The 20049-nt window shown below is 54.1% G+C and overlaps 1 protein-coding gene across 9 annotated transcripts; it reads right to left on the reverse strand.

Annotated features, from left to right (window-relative positions):
- Window positions 1–2391: 2391 nt before the first annotated feature.
- On the reverse strand, window positions 2392–14648 carry FKBP8 (FKBP prolyl isomerase 8). 9 transcript variants are annotated; one of them, XM_008971032.3, is made up of 9 exons: window positions 14532–14648; window positions 12327–12643; window positions 10201–10370; window positions 10021–10109; window positions 8867–9087; window positions 8252–8424; window positions 3896–3973; window positions 3290–3421; window positions 2392–2884 (listed from the first exon to the last, which is right to left on the reverse strand). In XM_008971032.3, the coding sequence occupies exons 2-9, from the start codon at window positions 12616–12618 to the stop codon at window positions 2798–2800; spliced, it is 1242 nt and encodes a 413-aa protein (XP_008969280.1). In that variant the 5' UTR covers window positions 12619–12643; window positions 14532–14648; the 3' UTR covers window positions 2392–2797. The 9 variants fall into 9 exon arrangements, with proteins under 9 accessions (XP_008969280.1, XP_003817801.1, XP_008969279.1 ...); XM_003817753.5 differs by lacking the exon at window positions 14532–14648 and adding an exon at window positions 14133–14261 and having other exon boundaries at window positions 8867–9084; XM_008971031.4 differs by lacking the exon at window positions 14532–14648 and adding an exon at window positions 14133–14261.
- Between the last annotated feature and the right edge of the window lie 5401 nt (window positions 14649–20049).

Genomic DNA, 20049 nt, shown 5'->3' on the forward strand with positions numbered 1-20049 from the left:
GAGGTTGCAGTGAGCTGAGATCATGCCACTGCACTCCAGCCTGGGTGACAGAGCTGGCATGCAAAAAAAAAAAAAAAATTAGCTGGGTGTGGTGGCACATGCCTGTAATCCCAGCTACTTGGGAGGTTCAGGCAGGAGAACTGCCTGAACCTGGGGCTAACCACTGGAAAGAGGGCACAGCCTCAAGCCACACTCAGCCTCAAGTCATCCAGGTGACCCAGAGAACAAGGGCCTGGAAGAAGCGGGTGAGTGGGTGAGGTGGGGGTGTAGATTGGAGTCCCAGGCCTTTGGGAGGCCCTCCAACCTCCCTTCTGCACCAACTTCTCCTGGGTGGCTGTGGCAGGCAGCTTTCCCTCCTGGGCTGTAAGGGGATAGATGCAGGTGAGGTGACTGTAGTGGTCTATTTTCAAGGATGCCCTTATTCTTGGGGGCAAGATGGAACAGCAGGAAGAAAGGGTGCGGGTGCTGGGCTGACAGAGGCCCCGATGCTGGCTCCGCCCATCCTGGCTGCACTGGTGAGCGGCATCATAGGAGAAGCTCCCAGAGTCCAGAGTTGGGAGAGCCAGATGGGATCAGGGAACCTCCCAGCATCAACCCTGGCCCTTCCTCATGGCCCCTGAAGCCCTGCAGGGTATGGCTCTGCAGGCTACCCAGCCTCATGCATCTGGAATGCACCAGGCTAGACCTGGCCCCAGGGTCTTTGTACTGGGTGTGCTGTTGCCCAGACCTGGGGCTGTCGGCTTCCTGCATGGGTAGACCCTTACCATCGCTGACATATCAGCACACACATCCCCTGGGAGAGGTCTTCCTGGGCCTCCAGCTGTGCCTTCTCACAGGCTGCATCCAGACATTCACATCCTCTCCCCTGGACCCCATCTGTCTCTTGTTTTGAGATGAAGTCTCCCTGTGTTGCCCAGGCTGCAGTGTAGTCCCATGATCTCGGTTCACTGCAACCTCTGCCTCCCGAGTAGCTGGGATTACAGGCATGTGCCACTACACCCAGCTAATTTTTGTATTTTAAGTAGAGATGGGGTTTCACTATGTTGGGCAGGCTGGTCTGGAACTCCTGAGCTCAAGTGATCCACCCACCTCGGCCTCCCAAAGTGCTGGGATTACAGGTGGGAACCACTGTGCCTGGCGCACTTTTTTTTTAAACATAGATGGAATCTCACTATGTTGACCAGGCTGGGCTCAAGCGACCCTCCCACCCTGGCTTCCAAAGAGCTGAAATTACAGGCCATGACACTACACCCCACCTCTTTATTAAAAAAAAAAAAAAAGGCCGGGCGCGGTGGCTCACGCCTGTAATCCTAGCACTTTGGGAGGCCAAGGCGGGTGGATCACGAGGTCAGGAGATCCAGACCATCCTGGCTAACACGGTGAAACCCCGTCTCTACTAAAAATACAAAAAATTAGCCAGGCATGGTGGCAGGCGCCTGTAGTCTCAGCTACTCGGGAGGCTGAGGCAGGAGAATGGCATGAACCCGGGAGGCGGAGCTTGCAGTGAGCCAAGATCACGCCACTGCACTCCAGCCGGGGCCACAGAGCAAGACTCTGTCTCAAAAAAAAAAAAAAAAAAAAAAAGAGCCGGGCACGGTGACTCACACCTGTAATCCCAGCACTTTGGGAGGCCTAGGCAGGCAGATCACAAGGTCAAGAGATCAAGACCATCCTGACCAACATGGTGAAACCCTGTCTCTACTAAAAATACAAAAATTAGCTGCGCGTGGTGGCGTGCGCCTGTAGTCCCCACTACTCGGGAGGCTGAGACAGAAGAATTGCTTGAACCCGGGAAGTGGAGGTTGCAGTAAGCAGAGATCGTGCCACTGTACTTCAGCCTGGTGACAGAGTGAGACTCCGTCTCAAAAATAAATAAATAAATAAATAAATAATAAAAAGAGAGACCTCACTCTGGTGAGGTCTTCCAGCCTAGGCTGGAGCGCAGTGGTGCAATCATAGCTCACTAAAGCCTCAAATTCCTGTGCTCAAGTCATCCTCCTACCATCTGTCTCTTTTGAATTCAGCACATCCACTAGGTAAAGCAATGATGCCACAGAACGCATGCAGCAGCCTCAAGATAGGGCCCACTGGGGTCCTGGATTTCAGGTGAGGAAACAGTGAACGCTGGGGTAACGAGTGGAGCTGGGCAGTAACACCCCCAGAGTCCAGCTGAGTTAGACCTCTCAACCCACTTGCCCCTGCTACATCACCCCACTTCTCTATGCCTCAGTTTCTCCTCTGTAAAGCGAGTGTGTTGTGCCCAGAGAGGAGACCCCCAGCTCCAGCTGGCTCAACCACATCCACCATGCTGTGTGACTCCAGATGCATCACAGGCTGTCTCTGGCCCAGCCCCAGACAGTGGGAGAAGAAAGCTCAGGAGTCCGTGGAAACTGCAGGGTGGGACGCTTTATTTCACTGTGGCAGGGAGGGAACCTGGACAGGGGGCGGCAGGCGGGGCGGGGGGCTGGCACTCAGGCGGGGACTAGGCAGGGGAAGGGCTGCCCCCAGGCCTGTTGAGGAGAAACTGAGGCCAGCCCTGGCGGAGACCTAGCCCAGCGGGGTAAGGAGGGTGGGGGAAAACTGGGTCTGAAGGAATGAGGGCCCCCTCCCTCTGGGCTTTCCTCCTAGAGGGCCTCAGTCCCTCCTGCTGGCTGGGCTGCACGACCCCCAATCCTTGCTCCCCTAACCCGGAGGAGGGGGCCAGACCAGGGAGGGCAGTGGACAGGGAGCCTGGGGGAGTTGGGGAGCGCAGGGCAGGGTCCATGGTGTGCAGAGGGGGTGGCAGCCACCTAGGTGGTCAGTTCCTGGCAGCGATGACCACAGAGAGTGCCACACCCCCCAAGGCAACAGCAGTCGCCCCAAACAGCCACTTCCATGGGATGGACTGTGGATAAAAAGGAGGGGAGAGAAGGGTGGAGGGAGGTCAAGACTGGCCTCTGGGGCCTCAGCTGCCAGCACAGCCCAAACAGACCTCCCAACAAATCATTGCCTGACTATGTATTTCCCACTTCCTGGCAAACTACTCATGCAGCAAAACCCAAATCAAATGGCCCCTCCTCCAGGACACCACCCCTCGTGCCCTGGAAGAGGCTCCATAGTCCACCCCCAGCCCTCCAGCTTGAGTTCCACCTTCGACTCCACTCATGATCACACAGGGCTGGGCTCTCTCCACGTCCCCTGCATCGCCCAGGACGGCCCAGTCTCCGAGGACATCCATGTATGCAAAATAAAATCCCTCTGCTAGGCGTGCCCTGCACACAGCCCCTGCCCATTCTGTGCCCCAGCTCACCCAGGCACCCTTGCCAGGGCACTTAGCAGGCAGCCGGCTGGGGTTGCCCAGCATTTTCCGGTACAAGGCGGTCTCCGTGCTCCGCTGCGCCGCATGCTTCTTCACCAGCTTTGAGAGCTCTGCGTGGATCGTCTGCAGAAGGCAGGGGAAGCTGAGAACACGCAGCGGCCAACCTGTCATCACTGGCGCTCTGCCTTACTGGGACCCTAGGCTGTTTGGGTGGTGGGACCATTGGGACATAGGGGTCCCATCTGCCCCTTTCTGGGCTTAGCAAAGTCAGGGCTGCTGACCCCATCCCTCCTAGGGAGCCAATTGATGGCGCAGAGCACAAGGTAGCCAGGAGACAAAAGGTTCTGGAAGGAAGGCCAAGGACACTGGCATGGAGCAGGCTGGCAGTGCCCTCAGCTGCTGGAGGAGTGAGAGCCCAGACTGCCTGTGTGGCCGTCATGAGGGTCTTCACAAGCTGACCAGGACCCTTCAGGTACCTACTCCATGCCACTGCCCAGGTGGGAACACAACAGAGAGCCACAGCAAGAAAGACCTGGGGCAGACCACAGGAGGGACTTCCCAGCTAAGCAAGTCCCAGGGCACCCCTGTCCTGCTCACCTTGTTGGAAGGTTCCAGCTTCAGGGCTGCCCTCAGGATGGGGATGGCCTCACTGTACTCCCCCTGCTGGGCCAGCACCTGTAAGGGGAAGGGGGTGGCATCACTCTGGACCCATACCTGGGCCTCACTGTCCTTCAAGAAATCCAGCCCAGGAGGTTGCAGTGAGCCAAGATGGTGTCACTGCACTCCAGCTTGAGCAACAGAGCAAGACTCCATCTCAAAAAATAAAATAAAATAAAAACAGCCTGGTCAACATGGAGAAACCCTGTCTCTACCAAAAAATACAAAAATTAGCCAGGTGTGGTGGCATGCACCTGTAGTCCTAGCTACTCAGGAGGCTGAGGTGGGAGGATTGCTTGAACCAGGGGGCAGAAGTTGCAGTGAGCCGAGATCACACCACTGCACCCCAGTCTGGGTGACAGAGTGCAACCCTGTCTTAAAAAAAGAAAAAAAAAAAGGGTCGGGCGCAGTGGCTCATGCCTGTAATCCCAGCACTTTGGGAGGCCGAGGCGGGCGGATCACAAGGTCAGGAGATCAAGACCATCCTGGCTAAGACGGTGAAACCCTGTATCTACTAAAAATACAAAAAAAATTAGCTGGGCGAGGTGGTGGGTGCCTGATAGTCCCAGCTACTCGGGAGGCTGAGGCAGGAGAATGGCGTGAACCCGGGAGGCGGAGCTTGCAGTGAGCCGAGATCGTGCCACTGCACTCCAGCCTGGGCGACAGAGCGAGACTCCATCTCAAAAAAAAAAAAAAAAAAAAAGGCTGGGCGCGGTGGCTCACACCTGTAATCCCAGCACTTTGGGAGGCCAAGGCGGGCGGATCAAGAGGTCAGGACGTCAAGACCATCCTGGCTAACATGGTGAAACTCCATCTCTACTAAAAAATACAAAAAAATTAGCCAGGCATGGTGGCGGGTGCCTGTAGTCCCAGCTACTCAGGAGGCTGAGGCAGGAGAATGGCGTGAACCCAGGAGGCAGCACTTGCCGTGAGCCGAGATCACGCCACTGCAGTCCAGCCTGGGCGACAGAGTGAGACTCCGTCTCAAAAACAAACAAACAAACAAAAAAAACAGCCAGGCTCCTGGCTACTCATACAAGTGCCAAATGGAGCTCTGGCAACATCCCTGGGTTCCAGCCACTCCCAAACTGCTCTCCTAGCCCTCAAACTCCATCAGTGCACACTTAGCTTGGCATTGGCCCCCGCAACATGCTCCTTCTTCCTGTCTCAGCTGCAGATCTAGGCACCCACCTCGCTGCCTCCTCCCTCACCACCTCCACTGGCGAGAGGCCGAATGGATGCTTCCAGAGGTTTTTTTTTTTTTTTTTTTCTCTTTCCTTTAGAGACAGGGTCTTGATCGGTCACCCAGGCTGGAGTGCAATGGCATGATCATAGCTCACTGCAGCCTCAAACTCCTAGGCTCACACAATCCTCCAGCCTCAGCCTCCCGAGGAGCTGGGACTACAGGCGTGTACTACCATGTCCAACGAATTATTTATTTATGTATTTATTTATAAAATTAGTATTACTATTGTTATTATTATTATTATTTTGAGATGGAGTCTCACTCTCGCCCAGGCTGGAGTGCAGTGGCACGATCTTGGCTCAATGCAAGCTCTGCCTCCCGGGTTCACGCCGTTCTCCTGCCTCAGCCTCCCGAGTAACTGGGATTACAGGCACCTACCACCACCGGCTAATTTTTGTATTTTTAGTAGAGACAGGGTTTTACCATGTTGGCCAGGTTGGTCTCAAACTCCTGACCTCAAGTGATCCACCTGCCTCAGCCTCCCAAAGTGCTGGTATTACAGGCATGAGCCACCGCTCCAGGCCTACTTATTTATTTATTTTATTTTAGAGACAGGGCCATGTTCCCCAGGATGGTTTCGAACTCCTGGGCTCAACCAATCCACCTGCCTCAGTCTCCCAAAGTGCTGGGATTATAGGCGTGAGCCACCACGCCCAGCCCTTAATTATTTTTTAAATTTTTGTAGCAATGGGGTCTCACTATGCTGCCAAGACTGGTCTTGAATTCCTGGGCTCAAATGATCCTCCTACCTTGGCCTCCCGAAGTGCTGAGATTACAGGCGTGAGGCACCACACCTGGCCCTGATGTTTCCAAAGCTTTGGCCATAGTGATTCAGGACCAGGCACATGACCCAAATGAGTCAATGAGATCCAGCCTGCACTATGCTGGTGCCGATGGGAGATGGGTTGCTAAGGGGAGAAGATGGAGCTGGGCGAAGTGGCTCACGCCTATAATCCCAGCACTTTGGGAGGTAAAGGCAGGTGGATCACTTGAGGTCAGGAGTTCAAGACCAGCCTGGCCAACATGGTGAAACCCCATCTATACTAAAAATACAAAAAACAGCTGGATGTGCTCACTTGAACCCAGGAGGCAGAGGTTGCAGTAAGCCGAGATTGTGCCACTGCACTCCAGCCTGGGTGACAGAGCAAGACTCTGTCTCAAAAAAAAAAAAAAAAAAAAAAAAAAAAAAGGAGGGGGTAGAAGATGGAAATCTGGAACTTTCCAGGGGGGAGGGGGGAGCATCATGGTCACCCTGAGAGAGGAGCCGGCCCAGGAGGGAAGGTCAGAGCAGAGAAACAGCATCCCCACAATATTGTGAGTGCCTGGATCCAGCTATGCCTGAAGCCAGCTAATCCAAACTTGGCAGTTCCATGAGCCATCGATCCCTCCTTTCTGCTTGAACCTGTTTGAGTGGGTTTCTATCACCTTCAACCAGCAGGTCCAAACTTGTATGAAGCTACACAAGCAGCCACTCCTGCTGCCCCCAGGAGGATACTACCCCCAGGTTGAGAACAAAGGCTTCAAAAACAGGAACTGCATCTTCTCCCTCTTCATATTTCTCTGCAGAACTCTGCACACAGTATGTCCTTAATAAATCCCAGCTGGAGGGAGCCCCACCTCAGGCTTTTCAGAAACACAGCAGGTGAGCCAGTATCTGTGCCTCAGTTTCCTTCGTTAACTGCTAAAAGGTACTGAAAGCCCCACCTAGGGGTGAGGCTGTGAGGATGAACAGAAAAGGGGGTGAGAATGAAGGTCAAGTCTGTACAAGCCAGATTCACCCCTATGTTCTGCCAGAACTTTTTTTTCTGTTCTTGTGTTTTGTTTTTGACACAGGGTCTTGCTCTGCTGCCAAGGCTGGAGTGCAGTGGTGTGATCAAGGCTCACTGCAGCCTTGACCTTCGGGGCTCAAGCCATCCTCACCCTCCTGAGCAACTGGGACGACAGGCCCGCACCCCCACACCCAGCTAATTTTTGTATATTTTGGGTAGAGAAGGGGGTCTCCCTATGTTGCCTGGGCTCGTCGCAAATGCCTGGGCTCAAGCGATCCTCCTGCCTTGGCCTCCTGTAATCCCAAGTGCTGGGATTACAGGAATGAGCCATTGTGCCTGGCCTCTGCCAGGACTTTTACTGAGCACCTACTATGTACCTGGCCCTGTTTGCAAGGCTGGAGATTCGGCAGTGAGCAAGACAGACCAAATCTCCATCTTCGAGTAGGGTAGATGGACAAGAGGCATGTCACCTCCACGTGCTGCCTGTCAGGAACATCTCAGACAGTCGGCAATGCCTACGCAAAGGCCCTGAGGTGGAGAGAGCCTGGCTAGACAGCAGAAAGGGAGAATGCCACGTGGGATGGAGAGAAGCAGAAAGTGAGGTAGGAGAAGTGATAGCAGGAGGGGGAAGACCAGATAACTCAAGGCCCCAAGGGCTGTGACTAGGATTCCACTTTACTCTGAGTAAAACTGGGACCCATGGAGGTTCTATGTGAGGAGGTTTCAACACTGGGCCAAGCCGGGCACGGTGGCTCAGGCCTGTAATCTCAGCACATGGGGAGGCTGAGGCGGGCAGATCACTTGAGGTCAGGAGTTCAAGACCAGCCTGGCCAATATGGCTAACCACATCTCTACTAAAAATACAAAAATTAACTGGGTGTGGTGGCTCGCACCTGTAGTCCCAGCTACTTGGGAGGTTGAGGCAGGACAATCGCTTGAACCCAGGAGGAGGAAGTTGCGGTGGTGAGCTGAGATCACACCACTGCACTCCAGCCTGGGTGACAGAGTGAGACTCTGTCTCAAGAAACAAACAAACAAACAAACAAAAAACACTGGGCCAAAGGTTGGGGACCCAAGACTCAAGGATCAAATTCTGGCCTCAGCCAATGAATTGTTGTGACCAGGCCACACTCCTGCACCCGTCTGGGCCTCAGTTTCTCCACCTGCACCCCACAGAGCTCAGCTGGCTTATATACCTATGCCTTTCTCAAATGCAGGGTTGGGGACCACCCCGTATACCCCAGGCTGAGTGACCCGGCCTGGCACCCCGGTGTGGCCTACCTTGCCCTTGCGGAAGAGAGCCTTGATGTTGTCTGGCTGGTGCTCCAGCACAAGGCTGCAGGAGCGCAGGGCCGCGCGGTAGTGGTCGAGCTTCAGCTGCGAGGCCGCCAGGTTGTTCAGACACTTCACCTTCAACTGCAGGAGCTGTGCCTCCTCCTCAAACGTCATGTCCACTATTGGGAGACAGTGCCCGCCACGGCAGCCGTCACCATGCCACCAGACACCCTGGCACCCACCCCTCTGCAGAAGCTGCCTCTCTGGCCTCAGTTTCCCCAATTTTAACCCCGGACCAAGGGCCACGCTTTCCTGGGGCTCTCCTGAGGAAGCTACAAGATGGAGACTTAAGCAAGCGAAGGCCTAGCCTGTGGTGCATGTGAACTGGCCCTGTCTATGGTCACCCCATCCCCATATCCACTTGCATTCTACAACACTCCACTGGTCTGGGATATACCACGGGTCTGTAACAGGCCCTAGGTTAGGGGCAGTTGGGGATCTACCCATATTCTGGGCTATTCTAGAATATTCTGAGTCTGAGGCTCTCTGGGGCTGGAAGTTTCTGGCACGGAGTGGACACCTTTGCAGGGGAGATGGTGGAGATCTGACCCAGGCGGTCACCTTTGGCGCTGGAGGTGATAGCCTTGATGGCGAGGTCGTAGGAGTTGGCGGCCAGGACGAAGTCCGCCCGCTGGTAGTGGGCGTTGCCGCACTCCCGCTTCCGGTTGGCCAGGGCCACGCGCTCCTGCCCCGTGAGCATCTCCAGGTCAGGCCCGTCCACAGCCGTCTTCAGGGTCACCTCCAGGCACAGGGCCGCGTGCGGGGGGATGTATGGGCTCCTGCTAGTTGGGTGGGAGCAGGCAGGGGCAGCACTCAGACCTGGTGACCCCTAAACCCGCTGGGCTGGCTAGGAAGGAGTGAGCTTGGCTCAAGCCCCCGATCTGTCGCCCCTCTGCCCTCCGTCATTCCCTCCTCAGTAAAGTGCAGGGGAAGCGACTTGCCGCCTTGGAGCTGCGGGACTTGACGAACGAGTTCCCCTCCCTAAGCCTCGGTTTTCCTCCTTTTTATTAAGAGACAGGTTCTCACTCTGTTGCCCGGGCTGGAGTGCAGTGGTGCAATCTTGGCTCACTGCAGCCTCAAAAATGTGGGCTCAAGTGATCCTCCTGCCTGAGCCTCCTCAGTAGCTGGGACTACAGGTGTGCACCACACCCAGCTTTTTTTTTTTTTTTTTTTTTTTTTGAGACAGTCTTGCTCTCTTGCCCAGGCTGGAGTGCAGTGGTGCGATCTTGGCTCACTGCAAGTTCCGCCTCCCGGGTTCACGCCATTTTCCTGCCTCAACCTCCAGAGTAGCTGGGACTACAGGCACCCGCCACCACGCCTGGCTAATTTTTTGTATTTTTAGTAGAGACGGGGTTTCACCGTGCTAGCCAGGATGGCCTTGATCTCCTGACCTCATGATCCGCCCGCCTTGGCCTCCCAAAGGGCTGGGATTACAGGCGTAAGCCACCACGCCCGGCCCACACCCAGCTAATTTTTAAATTTTTTTGTATAGAGATGCGGTCTATATTGCTTAGGCTGGTCTGGAACTCCAGGTCTCAAGCAATCCTCCTACCTCAACCTCCCAAAGTGCTGGGATTTCAGGTGTGAGCCACCTCACCCAGCCTCAGTTTCTTGTCTATAAAATGGGCAAGTAGATGGGGTGAGCCGAGGGGTACACCCACTCCACCCATCCCCCTCCTGAGACCTGCAGAGACCTAAGGGTGGCTGACTCTCACCTGCCTTGGGGGCCGTAGCAGTACTTGGAGTCAGCAGTGACCATGGCCGTCTCCCCGACGTCCATGAGTGGGACACTGAGATCCAGGGCCTGGGGTGCGTGAGGATAGCCAGCGGTCAGGCAGACTCAGACCCAGCAAGGCGCGCCCCTCGCCCCTGCCCTGTCCCGCCCCAGCCCGCACCTGGATGACGTCACAGTCACCCAGAGTGAACACCAGCTCCGGCTCCTCCTGCACCCGTGTGCCATTCTCCAGCGACGTCTGCAGATGTACGGTGACCACCTGGCCCTTGACCGGGCGGCTCGAACCTGGCGGCCCTGGGACCAGCGTCTTCTTCCTCAACAGCCCGTTCCCTGCCAGGGTCCAGGGACATGCAGCCTGTCACCTGGCAGCTCAAACAGGCACCCGCTCCCCTGAGCCCCCACTCCTACCCTCAGCTCTGCCCACTAGCTGTCCAGAGGGGGCTGGCCCAACACTGGGGCACAAACCAAACTTCCAGTGGCCACTCTGCCACCAGAGTGGGGAACCCCACGTGCAGGACACTGGGCAGGATGGGACAGACTTCAGGGTGACAGTGCTGGTGCTAGAGACCAGCTCAGTGAACAATGGTTGGTCTGGTTTTTTTGTTTTTTTGTTTTTTTTTTTTAAGAAAACTGAGACTTGCCGAGTTTCCATCTATTTGAGAGGCCAATGTGGGAGAATCACAAGTTCAGGCCAGCGTCTGGGCAAAATGGCAAGAACCCAGTCTCCCCACCCTCCTCAAAAAGAAAGAAAACCAAAGCTCAGAGAGGACAAACAGCCCTCAGGCTGAAATCCTTGCCCTGAGATGTTTGGGCCTCGGTTTACCCAGCCATGAAATGAGGTGCTCATGGGACCCTTGGTTAGCAGAGCCCCTGTGACACAGTGTCCCCACCACAGCACCAAGTGGGATGAATTTAGAAGTTAAGCAAAGGACACACATGGTGGCTCATGCCTGTAATCCCAGAACTTTGGGAGGCTGAAATGAGAGGACTGTTTAAACCCAGGAGTTTGAGACCAGCCTGGGCAACATAGTGAGACCCCATCTCTACAAAAAATAAAAAATGACCAGGCATGGTGGCTCACACCTGTAACCCCAGCACTTTGGAAGGCTGAGGCAGGAGGATCACTTGAGGTTAGGAGTTTGAGACCAGCCTGGTCAACATGGTGAGACCCTGTCTCCACTAAAAATACAAAAATTAGGGGCCAGGTGTGGTGGCTCACACCTGTAATCTCAGCACTTTAGGAGGCCAAGGCAGGTGGATCACCTGAAGTCAGGAGTTCGAGACCAGCCTGGCCAATGTGGTGAAACCCTGTCTCTACTAAAAATACAAAAATCAGCCAGGCATAGAGGTGGGCACCTGTAGTCCCAGCTACTCAGGAGGCTGAGGCAGAAGAATCGCTTGAACCTGGGAGGCGGAGGTTGCAGTGAACTGAGATCGCACCACTGCATTCCAGCCTGGGTGACAGAGTCAGACTCTGTCTCAAAAAAAAAAAAAAGTAGTAAGATTTTTATCAGTAGTGGTGGTGATATTTAGTAATATTTCTGTTCCATCAGTGTCAATATGATTGGATACTATTGCTATACTATTGTTATTACAATCGATAGTGGTAATGATATCTTATTATTTGCATGGGCACCAGCATTATTTGGTATATTAGATATCAGTACTATACTAGTAGCAAGACGTCTTCCACAGAAAACTAACATTTCTCTTGTTTTCAGTTGCTGTGATGGGGTATGTTGGGGGGAACATGTGGGGGCTCATGTAGTTTTCTTCTTGTAGGATTGCTCTGAGCATTTACAATACTATCACTACTGTGAACCAACCAGAAGGCTGAACAAAATAACATTCCTCTGATCCACTTGACCCCAGAACACATTTTTTGTTTTGGAAGTTGGGGTCTCACTGTGTTGCCCAGGCTGGCATGCACTCAGGACACATTTTTCAGAGCCCAAGCATGTGTCAGACAAATGCCAAAAAAAGATGCATTGATGGGGTTAGGAGCTGCCAGCGCCTGGCGTGCTGGCTGTGTGGCTCTGGGCAGGTGACTCAGCCTCTCTGAGCCACTGTTAGCAGATCTGGGAAACGGGGACACAGCACATTGTGCATGTGTGTGAGTCAGTGGATAGAGTACATCAATGTGAAGCATCTACAGTAGTTGCCTCTGGCTGGTGATCACGGTGGTGACCATGTGACTTCCAACCCTCACAGCACAGATGGGGAAATGAGGCTCAGGGGACGAGAGGGCCAGGGCCAAGGGCACCCTGATCCACCTTTGCTCCTTACCCAGAATGTCCAGCCACTCTTCTGGGGCCGGGGCTGGGGCGGGCTCGGGCTCCATGGCAGCAAGGAACTCTCGGGCCAGGGCCCCAGGCTGCTCAGCCTCCTCCGCCGGGGGTTGTCCCATGTCCTCCAGCGGTGGCAGCTCACTCAGGTCATCCTCTTCCTCCTCTTCCTCCTCCTCTTCCTCCTCACCCTCTGCATCCTCAACCCCATCCAGTACCTCGAAGTCCTCGAGCGGTGGGACCCCGGCGGGTAGTGGGGCAGAGGGCTCAGAGAGTTCAGCACACGATGCCATGCTGCTGGGGGGACAGGAATTGGCCCTGGAAGTGGGGGGCAGAGATGTGGGTCAGAATCCTACACAGCCCCTCAAAGTCTCCGCTGTACTGATTCCCCACACTGCCGATCACTTTCTGTGTAACTCAAGGGCTCCAGGCCTCAGTTTCCTCATCTATACAGTGGGTGTAACAACAACCCCAGCTTGTTGGGAGAAATTAACCCATGCATCAAGCCCTTGGCATCAGGCTCAAATAGTGTTAGCCATTATTAGAGCTAATTATTATTTAATGTTTACAAATACTCCAGGAAGTAGGGAAGATTCCCCCCAACATTTTACAGAACAGGAAACAGGCCAGAGGGGCAAAGGCATTTGCCCAAGGTCACAGAGAAAGCCAAAGGCCAAAGGAGGATTTGAACCTGGGGCTTCAGGCCCTGTGGCTTTGCCTGATTATAAGCTAAGCGAGGGGTGCTGGGATTTTTGTGGAGAGGACAGCCTCCGAGGCCTTAGGGAAGCCATTTTTAGAGCCTCTAGGGCCACTGGGGGAAATTGAATCTTTTACCAGGGCCTCCCACCTCCAGCCTCTTCTCCAAAGGAGAGACCCTCCCCAAAAGCACCAACTGTAATCACCCAGAAACCCCAAGCGTTTTTTCCTTCCACACCCTGAATCTAACACTATCCCCCACAACCCCAACATCAGGGACCCTGGCCCAAATCCTTCCCCAGGAGACCATCCTCCTCTCATCAGGCCTAGGTCCCACCCCCTCAAAGCCGCCTCCTTTCCAGGAGTGGTCGAGGTCCCACCACATTCTACAGCCTCTTCCTTGCCCCAGACCTCCTGAACCAATAACCAACCCCTCCGTCCCCCAGGCCCCAAGCTCAGAAGAGTGTGGCACAGCCATCAAACCAGCCCGCCGCATCCCCTCCCTAACCCTCACCTGCCTGCTCCTCCCGGGCTCGGAGCCCCACTTTCAGAGACCCTCCCAGCCCCCACCCCCATAATTCCCCGCGCCCGCACAATTCGGCCTCCCGTCCCACCCCCCACCCCAACCACCACCGCCCCCAGCACGGGCCAGCTCCCCCCACAGCCGCTCCGTCTCGCCGTAAACACTCCAGTGTCCCCAGACGCCCCCCCTTTCCGATCCCATAACACCCCACGCCCTCCTGACGCCCCACAGCCCCGGCCGGGCCCTCAGTCAAGCCGCGACCCAGGCCCCCAACGACCCACGCCTGTCTGACGCCACCAGTCTGGGGCACCCGACCCCCGCACGCCTCGGGCGCCCCTAGCCCTGCACGCCTCCATCGGGACCCCCCCACTGGATCCCCTTTGCCCCCAGTGACCCCCATCCCTGGCCACCCCCGCCCGGCCGCGCCCCCTCGGGCACCCCCGACCCCCGTGCCCCCCCGGCTCGCCACCCCCGCGGCCCCTCGCCCCGCCCATCGGCCGCAGCCCCCGGCGCGCTAGCCCCCGGACCAGCCTAGGCCAGGGCAGCGGCCCGGCAGGCACAGCGCCCCCAGCACCCCAGGACACTTGCCTCTGGCTCCGGGACCCCCACTTGGGGTCCTGCGCCCCCCTCCCCGCCCCCAGCCGCGGCCGCCGCGCCTCGGGAACCAGGTTCGGCCGCTTGGCCCCGCCCCTGCCGTGCCCATTGGCCGCCGCTGCCGCGACTGCCGCACCCGTTGGCTCGTGCAGACGTCCGTCCCGGGCGTTGGCACCTCCCCCTTCCTGCTTGGCTCCGCGGGGCGTTCTTAAAGGGACCGAAGCCTCCCGGCTGCTGGGGCTGGGGCTGGGGCGGGGGCGGGGGCGGGGGACCCTGGGCTGGACCCCAACACGGGTCAGTATCGCGCAGCCTGTGCCACTCCTGCCTCTCCTCTGAGCTTCATCCTGATCATCTGCGAAATGGGGATAAACACCCCCATCTATGCACTCTCACCTTGGGGGCTGCTGGGGGCACAGTCCGCTCTAAATGTTATTTCCTTAAAGAGTTCAAGCTTGACGGGCAGGGCAGCTCTGGGGTTGCTGAATGACCCATCCTGAAGCCTTAGTTACAGAAGTGAACCTGAGGGCCTGAGGAGGAGTGACGTGCCCAAAGGCATACGGAAACCTCCCTCCCATCCCCCACACAGTTTAATGTCTAGAAGGTTGCCTGGTGCATACTGGAGGCGCTCAATTACTGCTGCGCAGGCGACTGAGCCAGCAGGGCCACTGGGAGGAGTTCCTCCTCTATGCACTGTCTGCTGGAGGGTGATAAGGTCCCCATGGCCCGGGAAGAAGGTGGCATCCTTGATTAGCTAAGTTTTTGTGGATCTTGTTTTGAAACCGGGACACTTCTCCTTCCTTCACTCAGTTTTATTTCCTTCCTAGCAGTTACTCCTTCCAGAATTATCTTGTCATTATTTTGCTTGTGGTTGGAGGGACCATCCCTCACTCTGCTTCATCCTGGCAGAGATTTTTGCCTGATTTGTACCCAGCACCTCCTTGAACCATGCCTGGCATCTATAGAAGCTCAATAAATGGGTAGGTGGATGGATGGATGGATGGATGGATGGATGGATGAGTCAGACACCAGCTTTTGGAGGTAGCTATCATGGAGGTGGTAACTGGCTTTTTGGAGATCACTTCTAAGGTTGGAGTTCCCAGGTGACCTCCTACAGGAAGCCCTCCCAGACCTCCCCAAGGCAAGACCAGGTGCCCCATTTAGCTGTCTTGGCACAATGAAGTTGATGAACGTCCACTTCATAACTAGTTTACTTGGGTTTTTTGTTTGTTTGTTTGTTTTTGTTTTTTGAGAAGAAGTTTCACTCTTGTTGCCCAAGCTGGAGTGCAATGGCACGATCTCAGCTCACCGCAACCGCTGCCTCCCAGGTTCAAGCGATTCTCCTGCCTCAGCCTTCCGAGTAGCTGGGAGTAGAGGCATGCACCACCGTGCCTGGCTAACTTTGTATTTTTAGTAGACACGGGATTTCTTCATGTTGGTCAGGCTGGTCTCAAACTCCCGACCTCACGTGATCCGCCCACCTCGATGTACCAAAGTACTAGGATTACAGGCGTGAGCCATCGTGCCTGGCCTTTTTTTTTTTCTTTCTTTCTTTCTTTTTTTTTTTTTTGAGACAGAGTCTCTCTCTGTCGCCAGGCTGGAGTGCAGTGGCGCGATCTCGGCTCACTGCAACATCCACCTCCTAAGTTCCAACGATTCTCCTGCTTCAGCCTCCTGAGTAGCTGGGACTACAGGCACCCGCCACCATGCCCAGCTAATTTGTATATTTTTAGTAGAGACAGGGTTTCACCATGTTGGCCAGGATGGTCTGGAACTCCTGACCTCATGATCTGCCTGCCTCGGCTTCCCAAACTAGTTTACTTATATCTCTGCCTTTTTTTTTTTTTGAGATAGGGTCTTACTTTGAAACCCAGGCTGGAGTGCAGTGGCACGATCTCAGATCACTGCAACCACGTCTATCTCCTGGGCTCACGCAATCCTCCTGCCTCAGCCTCCTGAGTAGCTGGGACCACAGGTGCACCATCATGTCCAGCTAATTTTTTTTTTTTTTTTGAGACAGAGTCTCGCTGTGTAGCCCAGGCTAGAGTGCAGTGGCGCAATCTCGGCTCACTGCAAGCTCCGCCTCCCAGGTTCACACCATTCTCCTGCCTCAGCCTCCCAAGTAGCTGCGACTACAGGCGCCTGCCACCATGCCCGACTAATTTTTTGTATTTTTAGTAGAGTCAGCGTTTCATCGTGTTAGCCAGGATAGTCTCGATCTCCTGACCTTGTGATCTGCCCACCTCGGCCTCCCAAAGTGCTGAAATTACAGGCGTGAGCCATCGCGCCGGGCCCAATGTTTACATTTTTTGTAGAGATGGGGTTTCCCCATGTTGCCCAGGCTGGTCTCGAACTCCTGGGCTCAAGCAATCCTCCCACTTTGGCCTCCCAAACTGTTGGGATTATAGGCGTGAGCCACTGCTTTGATTTACCTCTGCCTTGCCCTCTACACTGGCAGAGCCCCAAAGTCTGGGAAGGCTTTGTTCTTTCTCATTGTTATAGCTCTGAGGCTTGCACAGTGCCTGCCACAAAAGGTAGTGGTGGGGTCTCACGGAAATCACTGAGGAAGGAAGGGAGGTTAAAGGTGGTAGCATAGCAGAGCTATGTAAGAAATCACCTGGAGGGCTGGGTGCGGTGGCTTATGCCAGTAATCCCAGCACTTTGGGAGGCCGAGGTGGGTGGATCACCTGAGGTCAGGAAATCTAGACCAGCCTGGCCAACATGGTGAAACCCCGTCTCTACTAAAAATACAAAAATTAGCCAGGTATGGTGGTGCATGCCTGTAATCTCAGATACTGGGGTGGCTGAGGCATGAGGACTGCTTGAACCCCAGGGGTGGAAGTTGCAGTGAGCAAGACCCAGTCTCAAAAACAGAAAAAGAGAAAAAATTAACTGGGAAGGGGCATGAAATAATCCCTGGGTGACTCCAGGATCTTAGGGACTTAAACTATTCCCCATCCATCACTGAACCCCAGTTTTTAATTGTTTTTATTTTTTAACTTTTTTGTTTTTATAACCTACCTGAACCCCTATGTCTGTATCTGCACAGTGGGGTTTCTTGCTCATCCATCTGCATTTCTGTTACAGGGGCAGGAGGAATTGCACTAAACAACAATACTAATAAAAGAAACAAGCCTCGGCTGGGCACGGTGACTCACGCCTGTAATCCCAGCACTTTGGGAGGCTGAGGCAGATGGATCACCTGAGGTCAAGAGTTCGAGACCAGCCTGGCCAACATGGTGAAACCTGTCTCTGCGAAAAATACAGAAATTAGCTGGGTGTGATGGCACATGCCTGTAATCACAGCTACTCGGGAGGTTGAGGCAGGAGAATCGCTTGAACCCGGGAGGCAGATGTTGCAGCGAGCCAAGATCACGTCACCGTACTCCAGCCTGGGCAACCTAAGCCTGGGTAACGCAGTGAGAGCCTGCCTCTACAGAATATTAATTAATTAATTTGGAGACACAGTCTCCCTCTGTCTCCCACGTAGAGTGCAGTGGAGCGATCTGGGCTCACTGCAACCTCTGACTCCCAGGTTCAAGCGATTCTCCTGCCTCAGCCTCCTAAGTAGCTGGGATTACAGGCGCCTGCCATGACACATGACTAATTTTTTTTTTGAGACAGAGTCTAGTGAGGCTGGAGTGCAATGGCGTGATCTCGGCTCACTGCAACCTCTGCCTCCCAGGTTGAAGCAATTCTCCTGCTTCAGCCTTCCTAGTAGCTGGGATTACAGGCACCTGCCACCATGCCTGCCTAATTTTTTGTATTTTTAGTAGAGATGGGGGGGTTCCGCTATGTTGGCCAGGCTGGTCTTGAACTTCTGACCTTGTAATCCACCTGCCTTGGCCTCCCAAAGTGCTGGGATTACAGGCATGAGCCGTCACACCTGGCCTCTACAGAAAATTTAAAAATGTAGTCCCAGCTAAATGGGAGGCTGAGGTGGGAGGGATCCCTTGAACCCAGGAGGTCGAGGCTACAGTGAGTTATGATCAAAGCTCTGCACTGCAGCCTGAGCAAGGCAAGACGCTGTTTCTAAAATAATAGTAATAATTATTATTATAAATTAATAAGCTACTAAAATAAACTATAAAATAACACCACCAACAATAATAATAATGGCTGGCACTCACTGAACAGATATTTGCAGGCAAACATTTTACTTATATTTACTTTTCCCTTTTTTTGCGGGGGGGGACAGAATCTCGCTCTGTTGCCCAGGCCGGAGTGCAGTGGCACGATCTCGGCTCACTGCCACCTCTGCCTCCCAAGTTCAAGCAATTCTCCTGTCTCAGCCTCTGGAGTAGCTGGGACTACAGGCACCAGCCACCAAGCCTGGCTAATTTTTGCATTTCTCGTGGATACGGGGTTTCACTGTATTGGTCAGGCTGGTCTCAAACTCTTGACCTCGATCTCAAAAACAAAACAAAACAAAAAAACAAAAAAACAAGACTACTCTACTTGGAGGCCATATCATTGGCTGCATGTAGAGTTGCAATTGTGTTTCCTGGTGAACTGAACCTTTTTTTTTTTTGAGATGGAGTCTCAATCTGTCGCCTAGGCTGGAGTGCAGTGGCAAGATCTCAGATCACTGCAGCCTCTGCCCCTTGGGTTCAAGTGATTCTCCTGCCTCACCCTCCCGAGTAGCTGGGATTACAGGCACCCGCCACCACGCCTGGCTAATTTTTGTATTTTTAGTTGAGACGGGGTTTCGCCACGTTGGCCAGGGTGTTCTCAAACTCCTGATCTCAGGTGATCCACCTGCCTCAGCCTCTCAAAGTGCTGGGATTGCAGGCATGAGCCAGAGCGCCAGGCCCGATCTGAACCTTTCATTGTTAAGATGTGCCCCTCTTTACTTCTTTCATTTTTCCCTTAGAGTGCACTTTGTTAAGATTGCACACCAAGCCTGGGCATGGTGGCTCACTCCTGTAATCCCAGCACTTTGGGAGGCTGAGGCGGGCTGATCACGAGGTGAAGAGATCGAGACCATCCTGGCCAACATGGTGAAACCCCGTCTGTACTAAAAACAGAAAAATTAGCTGGGCATGGTGGCACACTCCAGTAATCCCAGCTACTCAGGAAGCTGAGGCAGGAGAATTGCTTGAACTCGGGAGGCGGAGGTTGCAGTGAGCCGAGATTGCGCCACTGCACTCTAGCCTGGAGACAGAGCTAGACTCCATCTCAAAAACAAAAAAGAAAAAAAAATTACACACCAATTCTCCTTGGTTCATGTTTTCTTTCTTTCTTTCTGACACAAGGTCTCACTGTGTGGCCCAGGCTGGAGTGCAGTGGCACAATCATGAGTCTGCAGCCTCAATCACCCACGCTCAAGCAATCCTCCCAGCTCAGCCTCTCCAGTAGCTTCAACTACAGGTGTGCACCACCATGCCCAGCTACTTTTTTTATATTTATTGTTTGTAGAGATGGAGTCTTGCTACATTGCTCAGGCTGTTCTCAAACTCCTGGGCTCAAGCAATCCTCTCACCTCGGCCTTGCAAAGTGCTGGGATTATAGGCATGAGCCATTGCGCCCGGCTCCATCTTTGTTTTTTAACTGGGGAATTCGGTCTATTGGTATTTAATGTAATTATGGACATATCTAGACATAAATCTGTCTCATTAGGTGGTTTTCCTCTTTTTTTTTTTTTTTTTTGAGATGGAGTCGCTCTGTTGCTAGGCTGGAGCAGTGATCACGCCATTGCACTTCAGTACAGGCAACAGAGTAAGACCCTATCACACACACAAAAAAGGAAATGAAATGGAAAAAAGTGGCAGAGAAAGCCTTCCAGTCCCCAAACCCGACCCCCCAAAGTCGCCATCTCTGGGCAGACTGAATGTTCGCATAACTTTCTATCCTCTCCCTTCATCATACAAAAAAACATGTTCTTATCTCAAGTCCAGTGTATACAAAACATCAG

This window comes from Pan paniscus, chromosome 20 (genome assembly GCF_029289425.2).
Source record: "Pan paniscus chromosome 20, NHGRI_mPanPan1-v2.0_pri, whole genome shotgun sequence".
Lineage (NCBI taxonomy): Eukaryota > Metazoa > Chordata > Mammalia > Primates > Hominidae > Pan > Pan paniscus.

Coding starts and splice junctions, on each gene's coding strand:
- FKBP8 (XM_063600024.1), bottom strand. CDS start 12,618: ATGGCATCGTGTGCTGAACTCTCTGAGCCCTCTGCCCCACTACCCGCC. Junction 9,088..10,020: donor TGCTACGGCCCCCAAGGCAG/GTGAGAGTCAGC, acceptor CCACCCAACTAG/CAGGAGCCCATACATCCCCC. Junction 3,422..3,895: donor AGCTGGAACCTTCCAACAAG/GTGAGCAGGACA, acceptor TGCCTTCTGCAG/ACGATCCACGCAGAGCTCTC.